Source organism: Prunus dulcis, chromosome 1, assembly GCF_902201215.1.
Source record: "Prunus dulcis chromosome 1, ALMONDv2, whole genome shotgun sequence".
NCBI lineage: Eukaryota > Viridiplantae > Streptophyta > Magnoliopsida > Rosales > Rosaceae > Prunus > Prunus dulcis.
This window is the reverse complement of record NC_047650.1, coordinates 39,646,848-39,674,611: the sequence shown is the minus strand read 5'-3', so window position 1 is coordinate 39,674,611 and position 27,764 is coordinate 39,646,848. Positions and strand designations below refer to the sequence as shown.

General features: G+C 38.7%; 4 protein-coding genes and 1 pseudogene across 5 annotated transcripts; 3 read left to right on the top strand and 2 right to left on the bottom strand.

Annotated features, from left to right (window-relative positions):
• Positions 1-1,868: 1,868 nt before the first annotated feature.
• On the top strand, positions 1,869-6,803 carry LOC117614884 (eukaryotic translation initiation factor 3 subunit C-like). The gene is made up of 4 exons (XM_034343809.1): positions 1,869-2,013; positions 2,446-2,516; positions 2,624-4,405; positions 5,607-6,803. Exons 2-4 carry the CDS (start codon positions 2,493-2,495, stop codon positions 6,600-6,602), a joined length of 2,802 nt encoding a protein of 933 aa, XP_034199700.1. The 5' UTR covers positions 1,869-2,013; positions 2,446-2,492; the 3' UTR covers positions 6,603-6,803.
• Positions 6,804-12,655: 5,852 nt separating this feature from the next.
• On the bottom strand, positions 12,656-15,116 carry LOC117619882 (annotated as a pseudogene).
• A 1,723-nt stretch (positions 15,117-16,839) lies between these two features.
• On the top strand, positions 16,840-20,793 carry LOC117630410 (universal stress protein A-like protein). 2 transcript variants are annotated; one of them, XM_034363150.1, is made up of 5 exons: positions 16,840-17,267; positions 17,398-17,501; positions 17,627-17,745; positions 18,438-18,531; positions 19,967-20,375. In XM_034363150.1, the coding sequence occupies exons 1-4, from the start codon at positions 17,057-17,059 to the stop codon at positions 18,520-18,522; spliced, it is 519 nt and encodes a 172-aa protein (XP_034219041.1). In that variant the 5' UTR covers positions 16,840-17,056; the 3' UTR covers positions 18,523-18,531; positions 19,967-20,375. The 2 variants fall into 2 exon arrangements, with proteins under 2 accessions (XP_034219041.1, XP_034219037.1); XM_034363146.1 differs by lacking the exon at positions 19,967-20,375 and adding an exon at positions 20,472-20,793 and having other exon boundaries at positions 16,852-17,267.
• A 2,097-nt stretch (positions 20,794-22,890) lies between these two features.
• On the top strand, positions 22,891-24,547 carry LOC117630401 (aspartyl protease AED3). Its single transcript, XM_034363135.1, has one exon. The coding sequence runs from the start codon at positions 23,029-23,031 to the stop codon at positions 24,358-24,360; it is 1,332 nt and encodes a 443-aa protein (XP_034219026.1). The 5' UTR covers positions 22,891-23,028; the 3' UTR covers positions 24,361-24,547.
• A 554-nt stretch (positions 24,548-25,101) lies between these two features.
• On the bottom strand, positions 25,102-27,341 carry LOC117630394. The gene has a single exon (XM_034363129.1). The coding sequence runs from the start codon at positions 26,839-26,841 to the stop codon at positions 25,591-25,593; it is 1,251 nt and encodes a 416-aa protein (XP_034219020.1). The 5' UTR covers positions 26,842-27,341; the 3' UTR covers positions 25,102-25,590.
• Between the last annotated feature and the right edge of the window lie 423 nt (positions 27,342-27,764).

The window sequence follows — 27,764 nt, the reverse complement described above, 5'->3', positions numbered from 1 at the left end:
ATGATAGCTTCAAATTGTTCTAAGTTTACAAAGAGCCACATGTAGGTTGGGGCACGACCACTCCAGGCATGCATATACGCCACTGTACAATTTAGAATACCAAAAGAGGTAGGCAATCAATCCATTGATATTTGACGAAATTATAATTAAGCATCACTTTGGGATGTTGGTTCATAAACTAATCGACTCGTAATTAACCAGTTGTAGTTTTGTCTACACATAATTAGTTCCCAACCAATCATCTACTCTACAAATTGAAAACTAGGTTTCCTAAGCACAATTAAAAGGTTATTTTGATCAGAAAGCATCATTGAAAGGTTATGCCCAAAAATGTGCGGTCCTTAATTTGTTAGCCAACCCAAGCATTACGACTCTCTCATCTTTCCTCCTCCTTGCTTTTCACCAAAAAGAGGAATGCGTGTTTCATGTTAGGCCCTACATATTGTACATAGGTTGCTAAATACAAACAAGAAAGTATTAATAATGTTTTTCTTCCAACTTAATATCTCTAAAAACAACAATAAAACAAATGACCAATTAATGTAGCGGTTTGGAGTAATTGTTCTCTCAAAAATAGTTATGGGTTTGAGTCATAGCATCCGTGTAGTGTGTGTGAGTTTAGTATATTATCAACATTTTCAATATAAAAAATCCTAAAAATAAGCAATGATGGCCTTGTTCTATTATCAATCAACGATTCAAACCTCAACAAATCATCACAACTTCCTGAAAGTATAGGAATAACGTTAAGGAATGTACTTTCCGTCCAACTTCGAAGCAATTTTTACGAAATATAAATTAGCAATATTGTTATTTGTTGCACATGGTTATAATTTGCTTTAAAGTTCAAAGCAATTTCAAGGAAGTATAGGAAGAACTGACAAAAAAAAGAAAAAAAGGGAAGTATAGGAATAAAACTAGCTAAAGCTAACTATTACCCCCAAAAAAAGAGATCTAGTGCATTTCCTAAATCTAATTTTGATTTATTTAATTTCCACCTAGTTTTATTGTTTATTTGAAAATTGCTTTCATAGATTTACTGAAATGAAAACCGTTTTCATAGAGAAGGGGTTTATAACTCAACTGGTTAAAAGTATTTACCATGCGTCTCAAATCTTAGATTTGATTCTCCCTCTCCCAATATCGTTTGTATAAAAAAAATTTCATAAAAAAAAAACATGTGGTAGTCTTTAATGCTCAGAAGAGATAAGGGCCCAAAGGCCCAAAACAATTCCTCAATTTGGACATAGTGAAATACATCTAAGGTTCTGTGGGCTTATCCAGCAGTGCCTGAATAGGATAAATAAAAGACCCAAATCAGATCCTTATGGATCTATTTTATTATCACATGCAAACCGACAAGAATATATATAATTTATTTAAAAGCCCTTTAAAACTTATTTCCTTCCATATTTTCCCTTCAAAAGTTCAACAAAACTTTATTTGGGGACTCTAGTAACATCTCTTACAATGACGAAAATAAATCACTTCATATGTTATGTAAGAATATTATATTTTAAAAAATATAAAAATACAAAAATGAAGCTATTCTCACTTTACTTTGCTATTTCTTAAACGTGACATCGTTAAAGTTCATAAAATTCACGATCATATTATGTTGTGTCTAGGAATTCTAGTCCAGCCATATAATCCAATTCACCAAACAAGCGAAGGTGTCGGTCATAGATCAGGCTAGTTAGAAGAAAGAGACCAAGAGAGTCAAAAAACTTTTACAAGGGTAAATTCAGGATTTAAATTATCTAGAAAACCTTGTTGGGTGCGGAAAGAAGAATGATGGGTTCCAATACAAACTCCGGCCCATCCTAAATAAAAAAGGAAACGTTTGAGGCTCAGTAGTCAGCCCTAATATTGACTCTATTTTATCTCCAACAGAGTGTCGAGTCTAAAACCCTCTATTCAGCCGTCTCCGGGTTCCCTCTAATTTCCTCTCACACCGCATCTGCCATTGAAGCTCCGCTACGAAAGCTTCAACAAGAGCTTCGTTCATCCACCGTAAGTCGTTAACTCCTCTTCAACTACACACTATTTTTATATGTATATGTTTTAGATCGTTATCTGTTTAGCGAATTGAATCTGAAATCTGTTTATTCAGCGAAAAAAAACGAAGCGAAGCATCTGCAATCTTTTTTGTTCTGTTAACGAATAACGAATTCTGTTAATTTGCTCTCGCTCTCGATTAGGTTTAGTACAAGAGTCATATGATTTTGTAAATTTGAAAATATGCCTCAGGTTGATTTACTAACGAACAGGAAGATAAGTTCTAAGCCGAATTTCCTACTGGTTTCGGGGAAACCAAACAGAAATTTTGTTCTTTTATATGACCCAAGTTTTTCGTGTTTATGCTGTAAAATTGTGTATTTTTATTTCGGCCTGGTCTGTTAGCTATCTTACAGTAAGATCTTTTTATGTTCCTGCTGAATGCAGATACTTGTGATTTTTCTTGACTTGTTGCGGATTTCTTATACGAGAGAATGTCTTCCCGCTTTTGGACCCAGGTAATATTGTAATGTAATTTGGGTTTCTTCTATATTTAGAGTGAAATCTTAAAAGCACAGTGTTTCTTAATTTCTTGTATTTATTTTTGCTTCGTGTGTTATTTTAGCCTGGAAGCTCCTCAGAGGAGGAGGAGAGTGACTATGATGAGGAGGTTGAAAATACAGGTGGTGAGGCTACCACTGAACCAGTCGGAAACCGATACCTTGAGGTTAATCAAAGTGACAGCGACGACCCTGATGATGAAAGGCGTGTCGTTAGATCAGCGAAAGACAAGCGCTTTGATGAATTGTCGGCAACTGTTCACCAAATGAAGAATGCCATGAATATCAATGACTGGGTTAGCTTGCAAGAGAGCTTTGACAAGATAAATAAGCAACTTGAGAAGGTCATGCGTATTACAGAGGCTGTTAAAGTACCCACTCTATACATAAAAGCGCTTGTATTGTTGGAAGACTTTTTGGCTCAGGCTTTGGCAAACAAGGATGCTAAGAAGAAGATGAGTAGTAGCAACGCCAAGGCCTTGAACTCAATGAAGCAGAAATTGAAGAAGAACAATAAGCAGTATGAGGAATTGATTAATAAGTATAGGGAGAATCCTGAGCAGAGTGACAAGGAAGCAGAAGAGGATTCAGAAGACGATGGATCTGTTTCTGAAATTGAGGATCCTACTGATATTGTAATGTCAAATAGTGATGATGATGGGGATGAAGAAGAAGATGAAAAGGATGACCAAACTGATGAAGGCTGGGAGAAGAAGATGAGTAAGAAAGACAAGCTCATGGATAGGCAATTCATGAAGGACCCAAGCGAGATCACATGGGATACAGTTAACAAGAAATTTAAAGAGGTTGTGGCTGCTCGGGGAAGGAAGGGAACTGGAAGGTTTGAGCAGGTTGAACAGCTTACCTTCTTGACAAAGGTTGCTAAGACCCCTGCACAGAAGCTGGAGATATTTTTTAGTGTTGTTTCTGCTCAGTTTGATGTGAATCCTGGTCTCAATGGGCACATGCCAATAAATGTGTGGAAGAAGTGCGTGCAGAATATGCAAGTTATACTTGATATTCTTGTGAAGTATCCTAACATTACGGTGGATGACATGGTGGAACCTGATGAGAATGAATCCCAGAAAGGACCAGATTATGATGGGACAATTAGGGTCTGGGGAAACTTGGTGGCCTTCTTAGAAAGGATAGATACTGAGTTTTTCAAGAGCTTGCAGTGCATTGATCCCCATACTCGTGAGTACATTGAAAGACTTAGGGATGAGCCTATGTTTTTGTGTCTAGCTCAAAATGTTCAAGATTATTTAGAACGAGTTGGTAATTACAAAGCTGCTGCCAAGGTAGCCTTAAGGCGGGTCGAACTCATTTATTATAAGCCACAGGAAGTTTATGATGCCATGAGAAAATTGTCTGAGCAGACGGGAGAGAGCGATAATGGTGAAGAGCCTAAAGTGGCAGAGGAAAGTCGCGGTCCATCTCCATTTATTGTAATTCCCGAGCTGGTTCCTCGAAAACCTACCTTTTCAGAGAGTAGCAGGACTATGATGGATATTTTGGTTTCCCTCATATACAAGTATGGCGATGATAGGACTAAAGTTCGTGCAATGCTTTGTGATATTTACCACCATGCTCTGCGGAATGAGTTTTGCACTGCCCGTGACTTGCTGCTAATGAGTCACCTGCAAGATATTATTCAGCAGATGGACATTTCGACTCAGATACTTTATAATAGGGCCATGGCACAACTTGGTCTGTGTGCATTTCGTAGTGGATTAATTACTGAAGGGCATAGTTGCCTTTCTGAACTATATTCAGGTGGAAGAGTAAAAGAGTTGCTTGCACAAGGTGTCTCACAAAGTAGATATCATGAGAAAACTCCAGAACAGGTATGCCAGTGCTTCTGTTGTGTTTTTCCAAGTGGTTATTATTATTATTATTAGTATTATATATATTTTTATATTATATGCTTGTGCACATATTACTTTCTAGGAAAATGCTTTAGAACCCAACTCTTTTCCAATTACAGGGAGCACGACCCGTATGATTGTGTGACCAAACCCACGTGAGAGTATTGGGAAAACGTTGGGGTAGATCAGGGTTCTATAGCAGCATCCTTACTCCCTAAATGATCTGAAGCCACTGTTTTGTCCCTGTAAATACCCAACCAAAATTGCAAAAGTAGATTGTGTAAAAAGAAATATCCACAAGTTTGGAATTTTAGTTTTTTAGGTTTTTGTTGGGTTTTTGCAGAACTAGCTGATGGTTATATGTTGACATTGTTCTTCAACAACCAAATAAAGAAGTGATGAAAATCATAGAAGAATCTTAGTATCCCCAAAACTATTATGAATGAATAGCTGGTTAATTCGGAATGTTATATTCTCTGTATTTCTATATGCACCTTGCAATAAGATCTGGGAAGTTGCAACTAGGAGTTTTTAGACCAAGTATGCAACTAGGTGCTTTTCCTGACAAATGTGCTGGTGACACTTACTAATATTACCCAATCATTTAAGTTGTATCCTTTTTGGTGACTATTTACGATGTATTTAACCTCTTAGCATTATTATTGCTCCTTTGGAGGAGTTTTTTACCGAACATATCTAGCATAATACTCGTGTAAGATGATGTGTTACGTTGGGTCTGGTCAGGCTGATTAAAATGCAGATATAATGTTTGTGGTCTTAACTAACATTGTACCTTCTTTGGGTTTCCTGATTCTGTGAGTTATAAATTTTATGGTATTTTTGCCTTGTGTGTTATCTGAAATGCCTATGGTGCTGCAATTTTTCAGATTGCAGTGTGGCATCATATTTAAAATTCGTGTGAAACTAACCAATTGAATTTGATAGAACAAGTCAGTGAAATAGTTCAGTTGAGCAAAACAGTTTGAAAAAACATATGGTTCGCATTCTGAAAAGCTGAAACTAATAATAAAGGATGGTTTTGCCACCGTGTTGTAGAAAATGGGGACCTAGAAGAGTAAATTAGTTTCTTTTTGGCAGACTATAGTATTACTGTTTTAAGTTTACTTTGCCTTCGTCCCTGTATTTTTTTTTATTTTTTTTTTGTTCTTTTTGTTTTCAGGAAAGGCTGGAGAGGAGACGACAAATGCCTTACCATATGCATATAAACCCTGAGCTCCTGGAGGCAGTACATTTGATATGTGCCATGCTGCTGGAAGTGCCTAACATGGCAGCTAACATCCATGATGCAAAGCGCAGACTGATCAGTAAGACATTCAAGAGGTTGCTTGAGGCGAGTGAGAAGCAAACATTCACAGGCCCCCCAGAAAATGTAAGGGACCATGTGATGGCAGCTTCCAGGGCACTTGGCAAAGGTGACTTCCAAAAGGCCTTTGATGTCATCAATTCTCTTGATGTTTGGAAGCTCCTCCCGAACCGTGAGAATGTTCTTGAGATGCTCAAGGCTAAGATCAAGGAAGAAGCTCTGAGGACCTACCTTTTCACCTACTCCTCATCCTATAAGACTCTGAGCTTGGAACAACTCACCAAGTTGTTTGACCTTTCAGAGGCCCAGATTCATAGCATTGTTAGCAAGATGATGGTCAATGAAGAGCTCTTTGCAAGTTGGGACCAGCCAACACGTTGCATCGTTTTCCATGACATTGAGCAGACTAGGTTGCAGGCTCTAGCTTTCCAGTTGACTGAGAAGCTGGCAATCCTTGCAGAAAGTAATGAAAGGGCAACAGAAGCAAGGATAGGCGGTGGTGGGTTAGATCTACCTCAAAGGCGTAGAGACAACCAGGACTATGCTACTGGAACAGCTGCTGGGGGTGGTAGATGGCAGGACAACAACTTGTCCTTCAATCAAGGAAGGCAAGGTGGTGGCGGTGGGCGTGCCGGATACAACACTGGAGGCAGATCATTCAACCAAAATGCTGGTGGTGGGTATTCTAGGGACCGAGCAGGTCAGTACCGAGGCTCAGGGCAAAACTCTCGTTATCAAGATGCTGCATATGCCGGATCAGGGAGGACTGGCTATCAGACTGGTTCAGCCTCAAGGGGATCTCAGGATACTTCAACTCGCATGGTCAGTCTACATAGGGGGCTTCGTGCCTAAAAAAGCGTAGTTATTCCCCATAGAGAGCTTCTCTGTTTGGTTTCTGTTGTCAGTTAAATTTCCCCCTCATTAAACCTAGTTTTTTATTGTTTGAATTTATATTTAGAGGCTTAAGTTTTGGACCTTTAAACGTTGAGAGTTGGGGTTTTGTATGCTAGTACTATGCATTTTGGCTATGGATGCATGCAAGCTTTTAATTTATTTGTTGTTTCATAAATTACCTGTGATACTAGTCCATGTTTATGGATGTGGATGCTTCATTTTTATGCTTAATCTTGTCTTTCGCTAACTTTATACTTTTAGGTTTTGTGGTTGAACGCAATTTAGAAGCTTTGCTTGTAAGAACATACAACAGGGTTGATGATCACACCTTCTGCAGGAGATTTAGAGTAATTGTGACTCGTCAATCATAATGTGCATCGCTGCTAATCATTTTTAGGGTTTATCAAATAGCTTTCGTATACGGCCATTGTTCGGTGGCGAAATATGCAGCCTGAAAGGAAGAAGAAGAAATTATTTTTCCAGGGACCTGTGATGTTCACTTCTAATGTCCCTTATGCTTGACTGCAATGGTGTCATTGAACTCGCATGTCGAGCTTCTGCCATATCGGATCAAGGCCGGATGATGATGCCTTTAGGTTCTCTTTTTTTTTGTTCAACCGCCTATTCTCCACATTTCAGAAAAACTGAGTGAGAATTTTCTTGCATGAATAAAAACAAACCACTGAAATAAGGGTCATGCTAGGGAGACCAACTATACCAATATGTGTACCATCTCTCTAATATAGGTGAAGCCCCACCAATACAAAGGGTCCCACGCTCTATTAAAGAGATGGTACACAAGTTGGTATCTAAAGTTGATATTCCTAGCATTTTCCTTCACATAAATGAGGGTAATGCTAAAGAGACCATCTATTTGTACCATATTTGTGTACCAATTTGGCTATGCCACATCATTAAGTGAGTTTTTAATATTTTTAATATTTTTTTATTTTTTTTACCTTTCACTTTAAAGACTCATTTAAATCATATTATAATCATATTAAAAATAAAAAAATAAAAAAATCTCCGCTCTCTTCTCCTACCTCCTACCTAGCCAACCCTCTCTCCCTACTCAACCCCACCTTTCAGCCACCCCTCTCCCGTTGCCCATCCTTCCCTCAGCCTCTCTCTTTATCCTCATCATCAGCATCACCAATCTACAATCAACAATGGCAGTTCAAGCTCAATACCCTTCAAATATCCTCTTTCTAAACAGGTTTGCATTCTCTCCTCTGCTTCCTTGGTTTTGGATTTTTATCAGCAAACCAAATCTGCAATCTATATATCTTTCTTATCTAATTAATCCCTGCTTGGGTTTCCACTGATTCTGCAGAAACTCACAAGAAGGGCATGATTATTCCTTACAAGCACAGCCAGGAGGATATCTTGATCAATCCCACATGCTATTCAACAATGGAGGAGGAGGTGAGTCTCTTCATATCTTTTGATCACCCAATTCTGTGATGGGTGGCCAAGCCTTTGATGCCAAAGATGAGAAGACGGTGGGATGTGACAAGAAATTGGTGATGGTGAGAGCGGTGACATGTAGTATAGACCACCACTTTGTTTACCCCAACCAATCATCTTCCCCGTAGCCAAGTCCTGCAAGACACAAAAATCAGGAAATAAGATGATGCAACAACGCAATGATTTAGTAATTTTACTGGCAGACAGAAGATTCAAATGGAAAGATGGAACATGGAGAACATCTGTGAGAGTAATGTCCTTATTGAAAAGAATTGTGCCTGTGGAATCAATGGGTACAGATGAGCCGGTAGGTAAATTAACAGAGGGTACATGTGAGGGATTCTTGTCAACAAAACAAGAGGAGTCAAATGTAATGTGATCCGTAGCTGCACTATCAAGAATCCAAGGATGAGAAAAAATGGAATTAATAGAAGGGAGAGAAGGATTAAACAGACCTGCCGCATTAGCAAAAGCAGTGGAGTTGTCGGATGATGAAGGGGTGGAAAATTTTACCATAGCAGCTGTAAGTTGTTTGCACTGTTCATCAGTGAGCCCAGAGAGAACAGATTCCAAATTGGAGGCTTGACCCATTGTCATTGGACCGCTTGGACTAGTGGAAGGGAGCTGACTGGCCTGCTGCACTGAAGAGGAATTGGCGTCCACTTGATGGGCTGTTGGTGTTTGTCGCGTACTAGAATTACCACCATAGTTGCGCCCAGAGATACGGTTGTTGCCAGAGTTACCGCCAGTCGAAGAAGCAGCGTTTCTGTCACCACGATGAAGTTTGTGCCCGGGTGGGTACCCGTGCAATTTGTGACAGGTTTCAACAGTATGGTAGTCACGATCACAGTAACTACAATGGAGAGGATTGCCGTTGGTGTCATGTCCGCGAGATCGATTTTGAGAAAAATTATTACTTTTGGTAGTTCGGACAGCTGCAGCAATGGAGAAGTGTTCAGTTGTGGATGAACCTATTTCCCTTTGTTTCTCTTCTTGAGTAACCAAAGAATATGCTTTGCGGACACTTGGGAGAGGATTCATGAGGAGAATTTGACCACGCACTGCGTTATAAGAATCATTGAGACCCATTAAAAATTGCATGATGTGATCTCGATCTTTCTGTTCATTATATGTTTTCATACCACCGCAAGAACAAGTAGGAGAAAGATTATAGGAAGCAAGCTCGTCCCATAAAGCCTTAAGTTTGGTGTAATACAAGGATACAGACATGGTTCCTTGAGTGTGAGAAACAATCATCTTTTGGATCTGAAAAATTCTTGGAGCGTTGCCTTGGGAAAATCTGTCTTCAAAATCTTGCCAAATTTCTCTTGCGGTTGCTGCGTAAACCACGCTATCTGCCAAGTCGGAGTCAACTGAATTTAATAGCCAGGACAGAACCATCTTGTCACAACGGTCCCAAAGAGTGTGCTCATCGGACTTCTTGGTAGATGATGGTCGTTCGATGGAGCCGTCAACAAATCCAATCTTGTTCTTGGCAGTGAGGGCAATAACCATGGAACGCTGCCAGGTTGCATAATTGTCACCATTAAGCTTCTTGGAAACTAACAGAAGGCCTGGGTGATCAGAAGAATGAATATAAAGAGGGCTGGAAGACTCCATAACCGAATTTTTGTCGGCGGAGGAACTTTCTTTCTCACCCATGAAAATAAATCAAGAGTCACCAGGATGGTGCTCTGATACCATGTAAAGTGAAATATGGAGAATACTTTCTCTATTGAATGAATGAATCATACAGGACAATACAAGGAATATAAAGATACACGATGAGCTATTCTAAGTAACTAACTAATCTAGGCTAGAAATCCGGTATGACCACATAACGTGGTGTGCACTACAAGTAAATACAGAATTACATAAATTAAGGGATTTCTTTCCTAACACAATCAATAAAAGATTGGTTTTTTTGAATTTGGTTTTGATTGATTTGATCACAGCAGTCAATAATACTATCAATTAGCGCAAAAGAGGAAGAGAAACTTCAGCTGCCACTGAAATCTCACCTTCAATCCTTCCTTTCTCTCTGCAACAACAATCCCAACCTCCTCCTCCTCAGCTCACCGACCTCTCCCAACTTTACAGCCACTACCACGACCACAACAATCCCAATGTGGTCTCCACGGGCCTCTACCACGACCACAACAATCCCAATGTGGTCTCCACGGGCCTCCGTTTATCCTTTGGATGGTTGAGGGTAGGTACATGTACAAGAGTATGGCTGAGGGAAGGATGGGCGACGGGAGAGGGGTGGCTGAAAGGTGGGGTTGAGTAGGGAGAGAGGGTTGGCTGGGTAGGAGGTAGGAGAAGAGAGTATAGATTTTTTTAATGATTTAAATGACTCTTTAAAGTGAAAGGTAAAAAAATAAAAATTCACTTAATGATGTGGCATAACCAACTCAACAGCCACATCAGTTGGTACACAAATATGATACAAATAGATGGTCTCTCTAGCATTACCCCATAAATGAACATGGGTAATGCTAGGGAGACCATCTATTTGTACCATATTTTTGTACCAACTGATGTGGCTAATGAGTTGGCTATGCCACATAATTAAATGAGCTTTTATTTATTTATTTATTTTTTCTCTTCACTTTACAGAAACCTAAGCGGTGTAGGAAGTTTTGTTTCATGTATATTCAATTGGTTCTTCCCTATCTCTTCCCCTTCCTCATCCTTATCTTCTCTCTAATCTGCCAACAACGATAAATCATACCAGAGTTTTTCCTACAACTTGGATCATCAATCGGTTGATTCGTCAGCCTACTCTTTCAGATTCATGCTCGCTCTCCAATTCGACTCACTTGTCTGGAGTGACTTGTAATTGTTTGACTCTGTTTCTAGCGATAGCGAAGCCCACCCATCTCTGCTCTGGCTCAGACCATGTCATCTTTGATCTCTTATTTCTTTTCTGGGACTTGTTCGTCATAAGTGATTCTTCTATGGTCAGTGTGTCTCCTTCAGTGCCTCTCTTTCATCGTGAAGATTTGAGATTCTTTTTGGTTAGGATAAATCATGGGTCTTTCTTTGCAGTGTTTAAATGTCTGTGACTGCAATTGGGTATAACGTTTGAAGAAGAGACTGATTAGTTGAAATAATACTGTAGGGCACAATAGTACGATAAACTTATTATTTCAAACCCAAACTAAGCTCATCTCAAGTTCAAGAGCCATGGAATGGAGAGACTGATGAAGCCGTCCGTCAAATCATGATGGAAACTATCTATTCCCTAGCAACAACACTAATTTCACCTTTTTCAAGCAAGTCATGGAACACCCTCACTTTCCTTTGCTCATTCCAATGATGCATTTTCCAAAGCTTCCAGTAGCCAAAGCTTGGTCCTTTTAGTGTTTAAATGTTTGTGACTGCAATTGGGTATATCGTTTGAAGAAGTGCTTCAATGATTTATGATGTTCATTTAAGCAATTAAAATCATTATCTTAATCATGCATTTGATGCTTTAGTGCATTCGTTGTTTACGATTCCAACACATGAAAGTTGAATTCTTGTTGTGCAAATGAAAGTTTTCATGGCAAACGAGGGCTATGTTCAGATTTTGCCCTTATGTATCTTGTCATTAGTGAATGGTCTTTTTCTTCTTCTGACTTTACAGAGATTCTAAGCAGCTGTGATATGGCATCATTCCAAGTATTCTTGAATGTCCAGTTGGTCCAAAAACGACTCACTTTTGGGGACTTGTTGCAAACTGGATTTGTTTCCGTTGTATGCTTCACTTCCATGATACATAGAATGTATTTGATTTCAAATGAGGTTTCTTGCTTTTTGACTAATTCTGATCATAATGGGTTGATTTAACAGGGATTGACGGATATGAACAAACCTCTAAAAATGATTTCTGGCAACAAGACAGCAGGTCCAATCTCAAACTAAAAGGGTGGCACCCTAATTCAATCAGAGGTTGTAGCAACCTTAATCCAATCTCAAACTACAACCATTCAATCTCAAGTGCAATATGGTCTTTTCAATTACAACACTAACAGCAAAATGTCTACATTAACAAAAAAAATGGAATTTTTAAGTTCGAAAGTGTCAACAACTTCTGCAATTGCAATTCTTTTGCTTCCAATGATCAATTTCGTTGGCCACCACTTCCTCCAGAACTAAAGCTAGGCATGTATATATTGTAGTCTTCATTCCAATATTGATATTGATGATCCTAAATATGAAAAAAAAAGAAAAAAAGAAAAGAAGAGGAAACAATATATAAATTCAACATTTTAATATAAAATAAATAAAAAGTACGGAAAGTTATGAAATTTAAACTTCTTTTCTATACCAGAAAATGATTCTCATGAAGGATTGGATGAGCCATATGTCCTATCTCATACTCTCTATACAACTGATTTAATTGACCAGTTTGAGTAAAACCCATAAATGTTGCCATATTTTCCTGCAATGTTTCCATAATATTGGTCGTTACAACTAGAGAATCATCAGTACTAAAGCGAATGACTAATAATGAATTTTAACAAACAAAAACAATCAATCAAAACAAAAGATTCATGTCATACCTGCATAGCAATGCTCTCTTGTGTTCCAACTACACCATCACCTTTAGAAGTAGATGAACCAACAATATGGCCAATATCATCAAATTCTGTTGGCTGCAAATCCTGCATAAAAACTCAAGGACAGTCACAATAAAATACTTTATTGATTGAATAATACATTAGAAAATAATAATAAAAAATGTATCCATTTTAATTGCATACAGTCAGTTCTTTCTCTCCATTAGTGTTGTTTCCACAAGATTTGATCTTCTTGTTACTCTCTTGTTTCTTCTTTTTACTATCTTGTTTCTTCCTAACTGCTTGCTCCAACTGAGATTTCCTCCTTTTAAATGGTGGACGGCCTTTCTTTCTAGCTGCTAAGGGAGTAAGAATACATTGACTTGGATTCGGAATTGAACTAACATCATTCTCAATGTTCCTACCAATAGGTGACTGAGGATTTGGTTGATCACTACCACAAACAACATTATGTTTGGAGAGTTCCTCCTTTACGTTATCCATCCAAGTCATCACAATCATGCACTTATTGTCAGAATCATTTGCCAATTCCTTAATCTCATCAAAAGCCTTTTGCATCTTATGACATCGTTGTGCTTCAGGTGTGAGACTATAGCTTTCATAATTGATTTCAATCCTTGTGTGACATCTTTTCACATCCTTCCTCCATCTTTGCATTATATATTTTTCTGCAATCAAGTCAATGTTGTGGCGAAGAAAAACATATATTGTATGACGGCATAATATGCCTCTAAACTCAAACATGCGACAATTGCACTGGACTTCATTGTCATCTTCATTAAGCCAAACCTTGAAATAAAGTCTCTTTTTTTTCCCTTCCATCATGAAATCCTCAGATATTTGGTACTCAAAATTTGCACCATTCACTTTATGTGAAACATAGTCGCAATACATTTTGCCTATTAATTCTTCATGAAATTCTTTATATTTGGAAATAGTGTAAACCTCTTGAGCCTGTTTCTCCATGTTATAATGAGTTCCACAATCAAAACCAATGGATGAAGACTTAAAATCTTCTTGCTTCTCCTTTTCCACCTTAACTTTCAATGCATTTTCATATTGCTCCACAAACTGTTTTAAAGTAGTCTTAGAATTTACATGGTCTTCAAAAAATGCATTCATACTTTCACTTCGTTGTGTGGTAGACATTCCTGCCCTAAAACTATCTTTCACAAAACATGGTACCCAACGTTGTCTCTCATTATATAGTCCAGCCAACCATTCATTGTCTTGTAACTCATATTTCTCAATTATTTCATCCCAACCTTCTTCAAACTCAACCTTCTCCAATGAGCCATACACAATACTTTGCAAGGCATACATGATAGCTTCATATTGCTTGTAACGGTTCAACTTACTAGGAAACTTGTTCATTATGTGCCACAAGCACCAACGATGTCTAGTATTAGGAAAAATAATCTCAATGGCATTTTTCATGGCTTTATCTTGATCAGTAATTATTCCCCTAGGAGCGTGCTCATGCATACATGTGAGCCAAGACTTAAACAACCAAATAAAAGCATCAGTATCTTCACTTGAAATCAGCCCACATCCAAGTAAAATTGATTGCCCATGATGATTTACCCCCAAAAATGGAGCAAATGGCATGTCATACTTATTCGTCAAGTAGGTTGTATCAAATGTAACAACATCTCCAAATTCCTTATATGCCGCCCTACTTCTTGCATCTGCCCAAAATACATTTATTAACTGACCATCGTGATCTAAATCAATTGCATAGAAGAAATTTGAATTTTGAGCTTGCATATTCAGAAAAATAAGTTTGGATTGCAGTAGTATCGCCTTCCCCAACCCGTAATCGTCTCACATTTTCAATATAATTTCTAAAATCCTTTTCCAAAAAGGAGATATTCTCATGACCCCCAGCTTCAACCACTAATGAATTATAGCTCTTGTTTAACCTTATTCTAGCTCTATCATTTAACTCAATCCTCCTTTTCATATCTGAACTTATTGTCCGATGACATCGAAAATAACGAGCCTTGGTTGGACTCATATCATGGTTATGATCAAGCTTGATAGAGTTGATCTGCCACCTTCCATCTAAGATTATACCTGCTCTTACTCTAGCTTTGCAACCAATTTTTATATTTGGATGTGGCTTTAGGACATTACTTGATTTACTTTTATATTTGCCTTCTAGACCACATGAAATAGTCACATATTTCAATTCTCCCTCATCTCCCTTTTGTGATGTTCTCTTCCTCACGGGAAACCCTAATTGCTTCAAATATTCTCTATAATAGACAACTATATCATCAATGTTGTTAAAAGTCATCCCAACTCGAGGCTCTTTCACATTCTCTCTATTCTCCAATTCAGGATCCTCACTTACTGCTTCATCATCATTCTTTTCCATTTGAACCCCATCTTCTTCTTGATTTATATATGAACTCGTAAAGCTACTCGAAGACATGATTACAAAATAAAATAGGATCTGCATAGTAATGGAAGGCATGGAAAAAGAGATTTCAAAACAGCAACCAACATAAATTACAAAGACCCATATCCATACAAGCAAGGAAAAAGAGGTTTCAACATAGCAACCATTGTAATATTACAGCCATGGTATTTTATTTGAACTTGCAAAACATATTGTTCATTTTGCATGAGTGCCATATGCATAGGAGAAAACAAACATAACACACAAGACACAAAAAGGGAATACGGATAGGAGAAAACAAAACTCCCAGTAACATAAGATTACTCAAAACAAGAAAAAAAAAAAATCAAAGACTTCAAGTATGGAGGGAGGCATGTCAAGCCATCTGTAGAAAGAACCAAAAACGGCTAGTTATGAGACCCAAAACAAATATTGAACATGATATACAATTAGTATGAAAGTATTCAATACTGATCTTAAGAGTAATACAAATATCTCAATGATTCAAAGAATCAATCCAAAAATTTCAATCATCACCCAACAAGAGAAAACCTAAGAGTGAAATAGAGATGAACTTACCGTCATCACAGGCGTCAGGACAAACTCTGGTATGATTTATCGTCGTTGGCAGATTAGAGAGAAGATAAGGATGAGGAAGGGGAAGAGGTAGGGAAGAACCAGTTGAATATACGTGAAACAAAACTTCATACACCGCTTAGGTTTCTGTAAAGTGAAGAGAAATAAAAAATAAAAAAATAAAAATAAAAGCTCATTTAATATGGTACAAATTAAAAATTAAAAAATTATAGCCAACTCATCAGCCACATCAGTTGGTACACAAATATGGTACAACTAGATGGTCTCCCTAGCATTACCCATTCATCATATACAAAAGAGTAATGCTATACTTACCACATTTTTATCCCACATTTCTATACTATATGATGTGGCATGTTCATATTATATGCCACATCAATTAAATCAATGAAGTGTATTTTAATTAAGGCAATTAGAAAAATAAATACTAGAATAAATCATAAAAGAAAAGAAAATATTAAATAATTTTTGATTGATGTGGATGTCCACTCAGCTGCCATATAAGATGATGTGGTATAAAATGTGGTAAAAGTAGCATTATTCTATACAAAAAGAGTAATGCTATACTTATCACATTTTTATCCCACATTTCTATACTATATGATGTGGCATGTCCATATTATATGCCACATCAATTAAATCAATGAAGTGTATTTTAATTAAGGCAATTAGAAAAATAAATACTAGAATAAATCATAAAAGAAAAGAAAATATTAAATAATTTTGATTGATGTGGCTGTCCACCTCAGCTGCCACATAAGATGGTATAAAGATGTGGTATACAAATGTGGTAAAAGTAGCATTATTCTATACAAAAAGAGTAATGCTATACTTATCACATTTTTATCCCACATTTCTATACTATATGATGTGGCATGTCCATATTATATGCCACATCAATTAAATCAATGAAGTGTATTTTAATTAAGGCAATTAGAAAAACAAATACTAAAATAAATCATAAAATAAAATAAAATATTAAATAATTTTAATTGATGTGGCTGTCCACCTCAACTGCCACATAAGATAGAATAAAAATATAATATACAAATATAGTAAGAGTAAGCCTGTTGTCCACCTCAGCTGCCATCTTCTCCCAGGAACTTCTAATGAATACTTTTCTGTTTCTACGGATAAAGTTTTCTGTATAACATACCAGCCTGTTGTGTTGTGCATCAAGTTTGAACTAAATTCTCTCATCAATATATTGATATTTTATTACTAATTTATTATATAAATATTGATAATTAAAAAATGGTAATGAAATTTTTTCTGTTGACTGAAAATTTTGGTGGGACTGGAAGTCGTATCAGAGTAGAAGGTGGACATTTCCTTTTAGAGCCATCGCGGGTCAAATTTGAGTTGAAAAACCATTCATGGCTGGGAACCTCGGATGCGTGATCTTGGCCGTCGATGGCAGCGAGGAGAGCATGAACGCCTTGAGCTGGGCCCTTGACAACCTCAAGCTCCGATCCCCTGCCCCCGATTCCACCACCTCCGCAGGCCACTTCGTCGTCCTCCACGTCCAATCTCCGCCGTCCATCGCAGCCGGCCTCAGCCCCCCCGCCATTCCCTTCGGTGGGCCCAGTTAAGTTCCATCCCTTTTCCCCCACAATCACCACCACAATCCACCGTTTGTATTTGACTCAATGAATTCATAGACTTTTTTTTTGGTGGCCTGAAATTAATGAATTAACTCTCGATAAAATTGGTTTAGGCGATGTGGAGGTGCCTGCGTTCAACGCTGCGATCGAGGCGCACCAGAGGCGAATCACGGAGGCCATAATGGAATACGCTTTGAGGATTTGTTCCGAGAAGAAGGTTTGGGTTTATTCAGGGTTTAAAGCCTGTTGCTTTACTGATAAGACATAAGACCTGATTTAATTGGAGGGTTCAATTTTTCAATTTCTGTTTTGAAAAATATTATCTTGGCCCTTGGGGCGTAGGTGAATGTGAAAACCCAAGTGGTTGTTGGGGATCCGAAGGAGAAAATTGGTGAAGCTGCTGAGAATTTGCATGCTGATTTGCTTGTCATGGGGTCCAGAGCTTTTGGTCCTCTAAAAAGGTAATTATTTTGTTTCTTTTCAAATTTAATGAAACGACTAAAACTACACATTGGCACCATAATGTTACATAGGAGCCATATAACTAGTCTAGAGCTACTACTTGAACATGGTGGAGCCAAGAGTACTGCTGAAGGAGGGACCTGGAGGTCTTTGAGAACCATAGGCAGTAGGGTTCCAGCTGGGTTATCAAAGGGTCATTGAATAAATGTCTGAGTTCTATCTTGAAAGAAGTTGATGAGCTTGAACACTTCTACGAGGTGTATATGCTATGGAAACTATTTCAGCAAGCTTGTGCTTTCATGTTTCTGTGTAATGGACTATCTTTATAGTGTTTAGAGTCCTGTCGGCAACATGTTTTCCTTCTAGAGTTGCTACCTTGGATGCACATGCTTCATCCCTCTGACTGTGTCAGATGAGAGGAGTATGACATGGTGATGGTAGGCTTGAACTTAAGAGGATTACTCGTTTACTATTAGAGTCTTTGGTTTCTTCTGTTTTCAATATGGGTCATGTAAACTATTTAGAGATTTACAGCCCAGGAGAAGATACTAAACAGATAAGAGTCACTAGACCCACTACCTCTGTGTAGACCGTAACTTCAATTAGTGAGATAAAAGTATGATTCACGTCCATTCTACTCCTTCGGTTTGCTAAAACATGGCAGCATTCACTTTTTGTACTGTGCACACAGGATGTTTCTGGGAAGTGTAAGCAATTATTGCGCTAACCATGTGCAATGTCCAATCATCATCATCAAGGGAAACGTGGCTTCCTAATAAGAAAAGGTATGCATCTCAGTATTCTATGACCAATCGCTAGCGGCATTTTCATCCTCATTTGTTTTCCTTTAGCTTTTCTTTCTTCCGTTTTTTAAAATAAATAACTCTTTTTTAATGTTCCATTACTTATAAACTCTTCAAAGCTGTCCATGCTGTGGCAAGATGCTTGCACAGAATGTTTTATCATTGCAATATAATCTTGACCTTTATTCATTATCCATGCACTGTGCGTGAGGGCATGTGGTTGTGCTCTTGAGCTCTTTTGAGTCTCAATTTGCTCTGGAATCTGGTCAGTCTTAAGTTCCTAAGATGTGTATGTACCATCTGATCAGGTTTAAGGACTAGGTCTCTCCTTTCTTTCCTTTAAATCAAATGACTTTGATTCAGACTTTTGCTTCGACTATTTTATTTAATGGAGTTTCACAACATTTATACTCTGGTAGTAGTACATGCTATCATATTTAAAATGAATTATACTCTGGTAGGACACATTATCAGATTTAAAATGAATTATTCCTACATTTTGACTTAAGCACATGGTGAGTTACCGACCCTAGGTTTGTCATCAGTGTTCTAATTGGAAGATCCCATGCAGAAGCATATCCATCAAGAGATGGATAGTTTTGGAAAGGTTGACAGATTTATCTAGTTGGGAACCTGAAAACTGAAATATCATAGATGACTCATTTCTCATTAGCCAATTGGTTTCTGAGAGTTTTATTAGAACCCGTGCTCTCTTAAGCTATTAGTCTATCATGGAATGGAGTGTCTCCTGTAATTTAAAAGTACATGCAAGTTGCAACGATTATCAACCTAGCTGATTTACTTCAAGATGATCACCCTTGCATCAAAGATGGGAGATTGACACCGTAGTAATTAGAGGATAAATGGCACTCTCATGGTGCCTTATTTGTGGCATTGGGCATGCTGAACCTGTAGAATTCAGGGATTCATGATACATCTTAGAGTAAGTTATGTATGGATGATGAATGAGGAAAGTGAATTGTGTGGAATCTGCTATGGCTGTTTCTTGCTTAGGTTTCCCTACTGGTGTATGGTTATATTCAGCGTTCAACAAGGTTAAATATAGGTTGGATGGTTTAAGCTATGTTTTATTTGAAGTCATGATTGCAATCCAAATATATTTAGATGCTTATTTGCTTAAATGAGATGACACTTGTGTGCATTATGGGTCAGTTATTGGTTCTTAAGTACTGTTTGTTACCTGAGGTATTAAGAAGAAAGCTAAAATAAACCTCTGATTTTTATTGGTCAGAACAAGTTTTGATATTAAAGAACTAAATAAATTTGACGTGAGGTTGGGTTACTTGATTTGTGGCTGCATTGAACCAAATTTGAATTTGGTTTCTTCCTTTCTCATCTTTTTTCTTCTGTATTCATAAGTTCATGACCTTTCAAGACTCTGGTTTTCCATTTACAGGGATGCTCAGGCATTGAATACTTCATACCAGCTGCTAAGAACCTATTGCAGAGTGATAATTATTAAATTGAAGAATCAGGATGTAGTGCAATTTGTTTAAATACTTACCAACATTTCTTTCATCAAATTGATGAAGTTTCTTAAATACCTTTCAGCATTCTTTTTTTTTGTACTGTTACTTTGTAGTAGTACCAAAGTTATATGGTCGTTTTGCGCCCCTTGTGGAACTACAAAGGACTAATGCAGTAATGTTGTACGCTTTTCATAGGCAGAAATCGATGCATATAGGTTGTATTTCACTCTTAGAAGTTCCTATCCCGCTCTTAGAACATGTTTCCAGCCAGAGGTTACTTACCTGATATACAGATGTTTCATTCATTATGAACCATAGTTGTGCTGTTTTTATGCCATACCTCACTTGTTACTTGACATCCTTATTTGTGAAATTATATGTGGCTAGTTTTGTTTCGGTGGAACTCATCTATTTTTTTGATCTGTGCTTCAGCTTCAGTTCATCTGTAATCCTGTTGTGCAACTGCTGATCAAGATCAGCTGTTAATATGGAGTGTTTTTGGGAGGCGAGACCAATACTGTTCTTATGTTGAGTGTGCTGTTGCAATCTAAGGTCATTTCTCGACCAACTGCCTTTTATTTTCTTTTCACGCTGTGTTAATATTTGGAGGAAATTACAGCAAGATAGTTTTTTTTTTGTTTCGTTGAAAGGGAAAAAAAACTGTGAATATTCAATATTGTAAGAGTAGCAATAAAGTCAAAGTAACAGATGATGTTTTAAGATATGCTATGGAGTTGCTTTCCTTGAGATGTTATTTACCCGCACCAGTTATGTTCCTTCCTTAAGATCTCTGCATTAAGTATTGATGTTGGCAATACTCGAATACGATTTCTTTGAAGCAAGCTCGTCAAGAATCCGTGTAGTAACAATACATTGGAGTTTGATGCAAGGGAAAAACAAGAAAAGGAAAATTCTAAATCAGACTTATTTAGTGTTGGGAAATTGCGAAACGGAACAGGAGAGACATTTTTTTGGATGAATCGGAAATTGCAAACAGGAGAGAACTGATGTGCGTTTACAAGATTCTGGCTCTGTTTGTAGATGAATATGGTCGGATCCTACAACCGAGTAATTCTTTCCTTTATATACACTACATGTCTGTCTTTTTCATCGTGCTAGGTTAAGTGATGACCGAGAAAACACGTATACAACTGGTGACTTGCAAGAAAACTCTCAACCAACCCTGCCCATGTCGTATGCATGTACCCTTTGGATCTTTGCACCACAACTAGCGTGGCTCTTTGTGGATTTGGTTTATTCATAAGGGTCACGACTCACGAGAGCACCTGTAAACTAAAGATGCCCTACTCTCTCTCTCAAAAGGGAAATCCAAATCATTATGCATTCAGTTGGAAATTATTGTAACATCTTGGAGGCTGTGGTCCACCAATGCCCTAAATAAGTGGAATGTTAGTGTCCTGGGCCTCTTGGCAATTTTACGCTTTTATTTTTTGGTTCGGCCTGTAAAGCAATCTTGTCTTGTGCTCTCCCCTTTATTATGGCAATCAATTGAACAGTAAAATCTCGTGAGTATGGTGGGCTCTCTCACTGAGTCCGTGTCATTTTAGCCAGCTTCATTTATCTGTTGTTTTTTCTCTTTCCTTTTCTATTTTATTTTCGGATTTGTACAGCTTTATGCAAAGATGATATTAATGAGCTTGTAATTCAAGTGATTAAGAACAATACTTTCCTTTCTCTCAATATCGCTTATTTTAAAATTAAAAAAACTCATACACCAATCTTCTTACAACCGATGCAGGATATTGAGTGGGCATATAGAATACTGCGTAAGGCTAAACCATAAGGTGCAAAATTGGAAATTGAAAGTGAAAAAATAAAATAAAATTTGAATCTCCTATCTTCATTTACAAATCGTTTGTGTCAGTAATCTATGTGGTTACTTATACAACGGTTGACAGTTGCCCTCGTGCGTGCCTGACTATTTATATAAAGGAGGCTTTTGTTTTATTTTATTTTAAATTTTTTATATTTGGGTAAGTGTGAGAAAGCATTGGTAAGGACAAATTCCTGTTGTCCATTGTTTATTGTCTACAACTTGCTCGTTTACCATGGTTGATTTTGCAATTTGTTGAAGTAGTTTTAAACAAATTGAAGCTTTCACTGTACTAGGGTTGGGCATCACGTGCCTGTTTCCCCATGTCCTATTCCTATCTGTTTTTGAAACTTGAGGGAGTGGACCCGGTCCATGAGGAGAAAGAAAGTCTTCTTCAGCCCCGTGACCGACCGGATCCCTGGATCGGCCCATGTACGGACAAGAAACAAAAGATATCTTGAGGTGCTGTCACCCAACTATCTCCAAGCCTCCTCCAATCTTGGCTTCTTTAAAATTGAATTACGATTACGAATGAGCTGGAACTCACAATGGGATTCAGACTATATCAAGAATTAATTGCCAAAAAATAATTAATATCCCAAGAATTGAATAGTAAAAAAGTTTATAAAAAACTATTAATCTAAATAAGTATGTAACGAACTGTAAACTCAGACGTTCTAGATTCGAACTCTCACAACTTAGAAAATATTTGAATTTATATGACATATACAGTTTGCATGTAACTGCATTTATTCAGAATTTGCGGTCTTGAATTTACCTTAACACATTATACATGATGAAAGTAATGACATTCTTTGGACCAATTAGAGCTTGATACTAACTTTGTCATTTATCCACAGGATACACTCCAACTTGCTCCCTCCTTATTATGAAACGACACATGGTTTTCATTTTCATCATTTTTGGGTTTATTCTTAGCCCTGGTCCCATATCTTAGCTAGTTTTTCACATGCTTCCATCTCCATTGTAAAATATCACAAAACCAACAATTATCCAAGTCTTCCTCATATAAGATATAACCTATAAATTCTCAACTGCCAATAATTATAGTGTGCCGACAATAATTTTCACTCCACCTATCTAACTTTCTATATATAGGTCTCACTACCTAAGACACACACACAAACCAAAGTCATGGACTTGAAGATAACCCCTTTCTTTTTCTTCTTCTTCTTTGCTCTTTTAATCTCTGTCACCAAAGCCCTAGACCCTTGTGCCTCCCAATCCGACGGCTCACAAGACCTCTCCATCATTCCCACCTACAGCAAATGCTCTCCCTTCAGCCCACCCAAGGCAGACTCTTGGGTCACCACAGTACTCAACATGGCCTCCAAAGACCCAGCAAGGGTAAATTACTTGTCAACCCTAGTGGCCCAAAAGACCACTTCGGCTCCAATCGCTTCGGGCCAGCAGGTCCTCAACATTGCCAACTACGTGGTCCGGCTCAAGCTCGGTACCCCGGGCCAGCTCATGTTCATGGTTCTCGACACTAGCAATGACATCGCTTGGGCCCCATGTTCCGGGTGCACCGGGTGCTCCGCTACCACCTTCTTGACTAACTCTTCGACCACTTACAGGTCGTTGGATTGCTCTGTGCCTGAGTGTGCCCAGGCCCGGGGTCTCTCGTGCCCGGCCACTGGGTCTACTGGAGCCAATGGTTGCTTCTTTAATCAATCGTACGGTGGAGATTCATCATTTTCTGCCACCCTTGTACAAGATGCTTTGATATTAGGCAATGATGTTCTTCCAAAATTCTCTTTTGGATGCATCAATTCCATCTCGGGTGGGTCTGTCCCGTCCCAAGGGTTATTGGGCTTGGGTCGTGGATCCATGTCTCTACTCTCACAATCTGGGTCACTCTATTCGGGCGTGTTTTCATATTGTTTACCAAGTTTCAAATCCTACTACTTTTCAGGATCACTTAAACTTGGCCCAGCAGGCCAACCCAAATCAATCCGAACCACCCCACTTCTAAGAAACCCGCGCCGGCCCTCATTGTATTACGTCAACCTCACTGGAATCACTGTGGGCCGGGTTCCCGTACCCATTGCCCCGGAGCTCCTAGCATTCAACCCGAACACAGGAGCTGGAACCATAATAGACTCGGGTACGGTCATAACTCGATTCGTGCAACCCGTTTACACCGCACTGCGGGACGAATTTAGAAAACAAGTGAAGGGTCCATTTTCATCATTGGGGGCCTTCGACACCTGTTTTGCTGCAACCAATGAAGCTGTGGCCCCAACCATCACGTTCCAATTCACAGGCTTGAAGTTGACATTGCCATTGGAGAACAGCTTGATTCACAGCAGCTCAGGGTCAGTAGCTTGCTTGGCAATGGCTGCTGCGCCTAATAATGTGAACTCAGTGCTGAACGTGATAGCCAACTTGCAGCAGCAGAACCTCAGGATTTTGTTTGATGTTGCCAACTCTGTTGTGGGCATAGCCCGTGAGAATTGTAATTAACTAGGTTTTTTTAGGCCTTTTTGGTGTGTCTTGTCTCTTTGTGCGGTGTTTAAATTTGTCGCTTTGATGCAAAAAATAGGTGGTGTGATTTGTGACAAATAAGAAAAGCAGGATAAGGCTTGCTGGTGTAAGATGTTAATAATTACTCTGTGGAAATTTTGGGAAGAAAAATGGAGCTTTTGATTTTGATTGTGACTGCTTGAGCTTTGATAAGGTTTTATTTTTTATGGATGAATGTTCACAAACCAAAGCTACTAGCTAGAGTCATGCCAAAGAATGGAAAAATTATTGGGCACTATGGGCCAAGGCATAGGCAATCTTTGAAACGAGTAATTAGACATTCACACATAACGATACAATTATCGTATTCGTTTGTGGATTCTAAATGTGCTTTACAATTTAGTAAGAAAATTGTAACTTTTTAAATTTAAATTTGATAATTGTCGTTTATGAGATTTGAACTTAAAATCTCATCAAATTAAATAAAATATACATCGAGGGAAGAAATTCAAACATAGTGCATTCATATATCTCAATAAAAGTGACACTTAGCCCGGCTAAAGCCATTATTCATAGCAAAATTTCTCTCTAGCTATCCTTGAGATGGTGGGATCCCCATAGCCAATAAATTCTTTCAACATAAGATCATCAAAATGAAAGTAGAGCATGTAAATCCACACAAGATATAACATCTATATAATAAACTTAATAATCATTTTCATATAATTCATAGAATATATATACTATAAAGAAGCTTAATAGGTGCCTCATATATTGAGAAGAATTTGAAATTTCTCTCTAGCATGTAACCATGATCCCAATTCATACACATTTTGAGTAGCTCTGAATCTTGATCCACATTGATATACAAGTAAAAGATTAAATGAAAGAATTAGCAACAACACACTCTGTATGTGTATCTCGGTTTCCTTTTGGTTTGTTTAATAGGAGAACACCCTTCCAACTCTCAGTTGAAACCATCCCTCATGTTACAAACCCATCGTGGTCTTCGTCGTCGTCATAATTCTGCAGAAAGCTTCTTCTTCTTCAGGACGACGAATCATATATAAACTCCAGGTCCATACATAAAACTAGTACACACCAACATAACAGACGCATAAGAAAAATAATAAAAACAAAACAAAGATTTTACTTGCTTTCTATACATTAACCCCTCTCTCTCTCTCTCTCTCTCTCTCTCTCTCCGGCTCAAAACTTATTCTTTTTTGTCTAACCCCACCATTGATGCACCGCAACACCTTCGTCCCGAAGCTGTCCGTACAAAGCCAAGCACTGCCAGTAAGCCCTGCGACTCCTCACATAGTTAGTATTACTATTACTATTATTCTCACCCTTCTTCCCATTTTGCCCCTGTGGCTTGCACTCCAAGAAAAGCTCATCCACCAACTTGATCGCTTTGGTGTTCATCATCTCCTCCACTACCTCGGCCTCCGCCTTCATCACCACGTACTCCACCTCCTTCACGTTCTTCTTCAGCCACTCCGACATCCCGGTCTGAACCACCTCCTTCCCGGAGCTCTCCTCCGTCACCGTCTCGATCTTGTACATCTCAAAGTTCTTGTTCCGGGTCGGGTAGTTTTTCGCGAACCAGCCTGTCCCGCTCCCGCCTTCCTTCTCCGGCAATCCTACGTCTATGAACACCCTTCGAGGGTAGCTCTCGAGAGAGTCACCCATCAAATCCGGTAGATACCTTGTTCGCTTCAAGTACCTTCTCGATTTCAAGGACGAGGCTCTTGGGGGTTCGAGAAGCACGTCTTCTAGATTCTTCAAGGCTTCCTTCTTTGCCTCCTCGGCGAAGAGCCGTCTCCGGGTGGGAGAAGTCGTCTCGGATGCCTTTCCGGTCTTCCTCATGGCCAAAACGGTCGTGTCGAACCGCCTCAAGTACACCATCTTGTAGTTCTCAGGCTTCTTGAAGCCGCTGGCGGGGTTGTCGCTAAGCTGAAGCGCGACGATCCCGCCAACTTTAAGGGTCCTTTCGAGGAATATAGAGGCGGTGGGGAAGGAAGAGACGAAGGCGAAGTCAATTGAGTTGTCAGGGATTGAGCTTTGTTTTTCAGCGTCGATAAGCTCCATCTCATTAACGTCGAGGATCTCTGATTTCTTGACAGCCTCTTCGTCTCGGCGGCCGCTCACGAAAACAGCCTTATGCGTGCCTCTCTTGAACAGGCCTTCGTTGGCCAAGTCGCGGAAGATCAAAGGCAGGAGCCCGATTTTAAGGGGGATCATGACGTCAGAGGTAGTTATTTCAGGAGAAGCAGTGGTTGCGATTGAAAGGAGGGAATTCAAACACGGCAGCGAGACTATGCAGAGTGCCAGAATCAAAGAACGGCTAAGGATCATCAATGCCCTAGAGTCTGGGATCCGAATAACCAAGTACTTGGCATCCGGGTACAACCCGATCGAAGCAGCGTGTTTCGGGTGGGGCTTGGTGCGGAAACCTTGGACCAAGTTGATGGCCATTGTCGCAAAATTTGAGAATTTCTAAGTAGTTAATATGAAAGATTTTATTTTGATGACAAAAGAGAGAAGAAATTATTATTTTTTGTTAGGGCAGAGAGGGAGAGGGAGAAATAGCGCGGAGAGGCAAAATACTTAGCGGGTGCAAAATCGGGCGGCGGTGTGGTTCCCACCCACGAGGGCCACGCGGTTGCTTTGTATTCTAGACCATAACAACATCAGCTGCCTCATCCTCTGAACCTCCATTTCTCTTAAATTTTTCCCAGATCAGTGGTGGATGTGATTCTTCGCTTACTTGCTCATCCTCGTCATAATTTATACATTTAAATTAGCGAGACATTGCGAAAACCACACCACACCGATCAGAGATTCATTGGAGGAGGACTACAGAGGGAGGTGTTCGTAATTTTTTTTTTGGGTTTTTTTTTTTTTTGATTTTTTTTTGTTTTGTTTTGGAGGGTCAAGAAGGAGAAGAATTGGGGATGGGGTGATGGAGGAAGATGGCAAGGGAGGGAAGAAGAATATAAGGGACACGTTACAGATAGATTTTGAAAGAGAGAGAGAGAAGCGAGAGGTCTCAAAAGATGGATGGAGCTAAAGTTAGTTTGGTGGAGAAAAAAATGGTTCGGTGGCACGAGAATTGAGTTTGGCCATTGATTTTATGTTTCATGCATGTTTATATGTTATTGCATGGAGTGTAATCTCCCCTATGAAAGCGCTCATAAGGGTTTGTTTGTTGTTACACAGCGACTTTGGGTTGTTATTGCTTCACTTTAGCTAAAACTCATTTAAATTTCTAATTAAGATTCTTATTAAACATGTTTGTCGTATGGCTTCTGAGGTGTCTTCTATACCAAACATGCTTTATTATGAAGGACACAACAACAAGTTGGTGGGGATTTTGGCTCTCAAAATATTAAATGCCT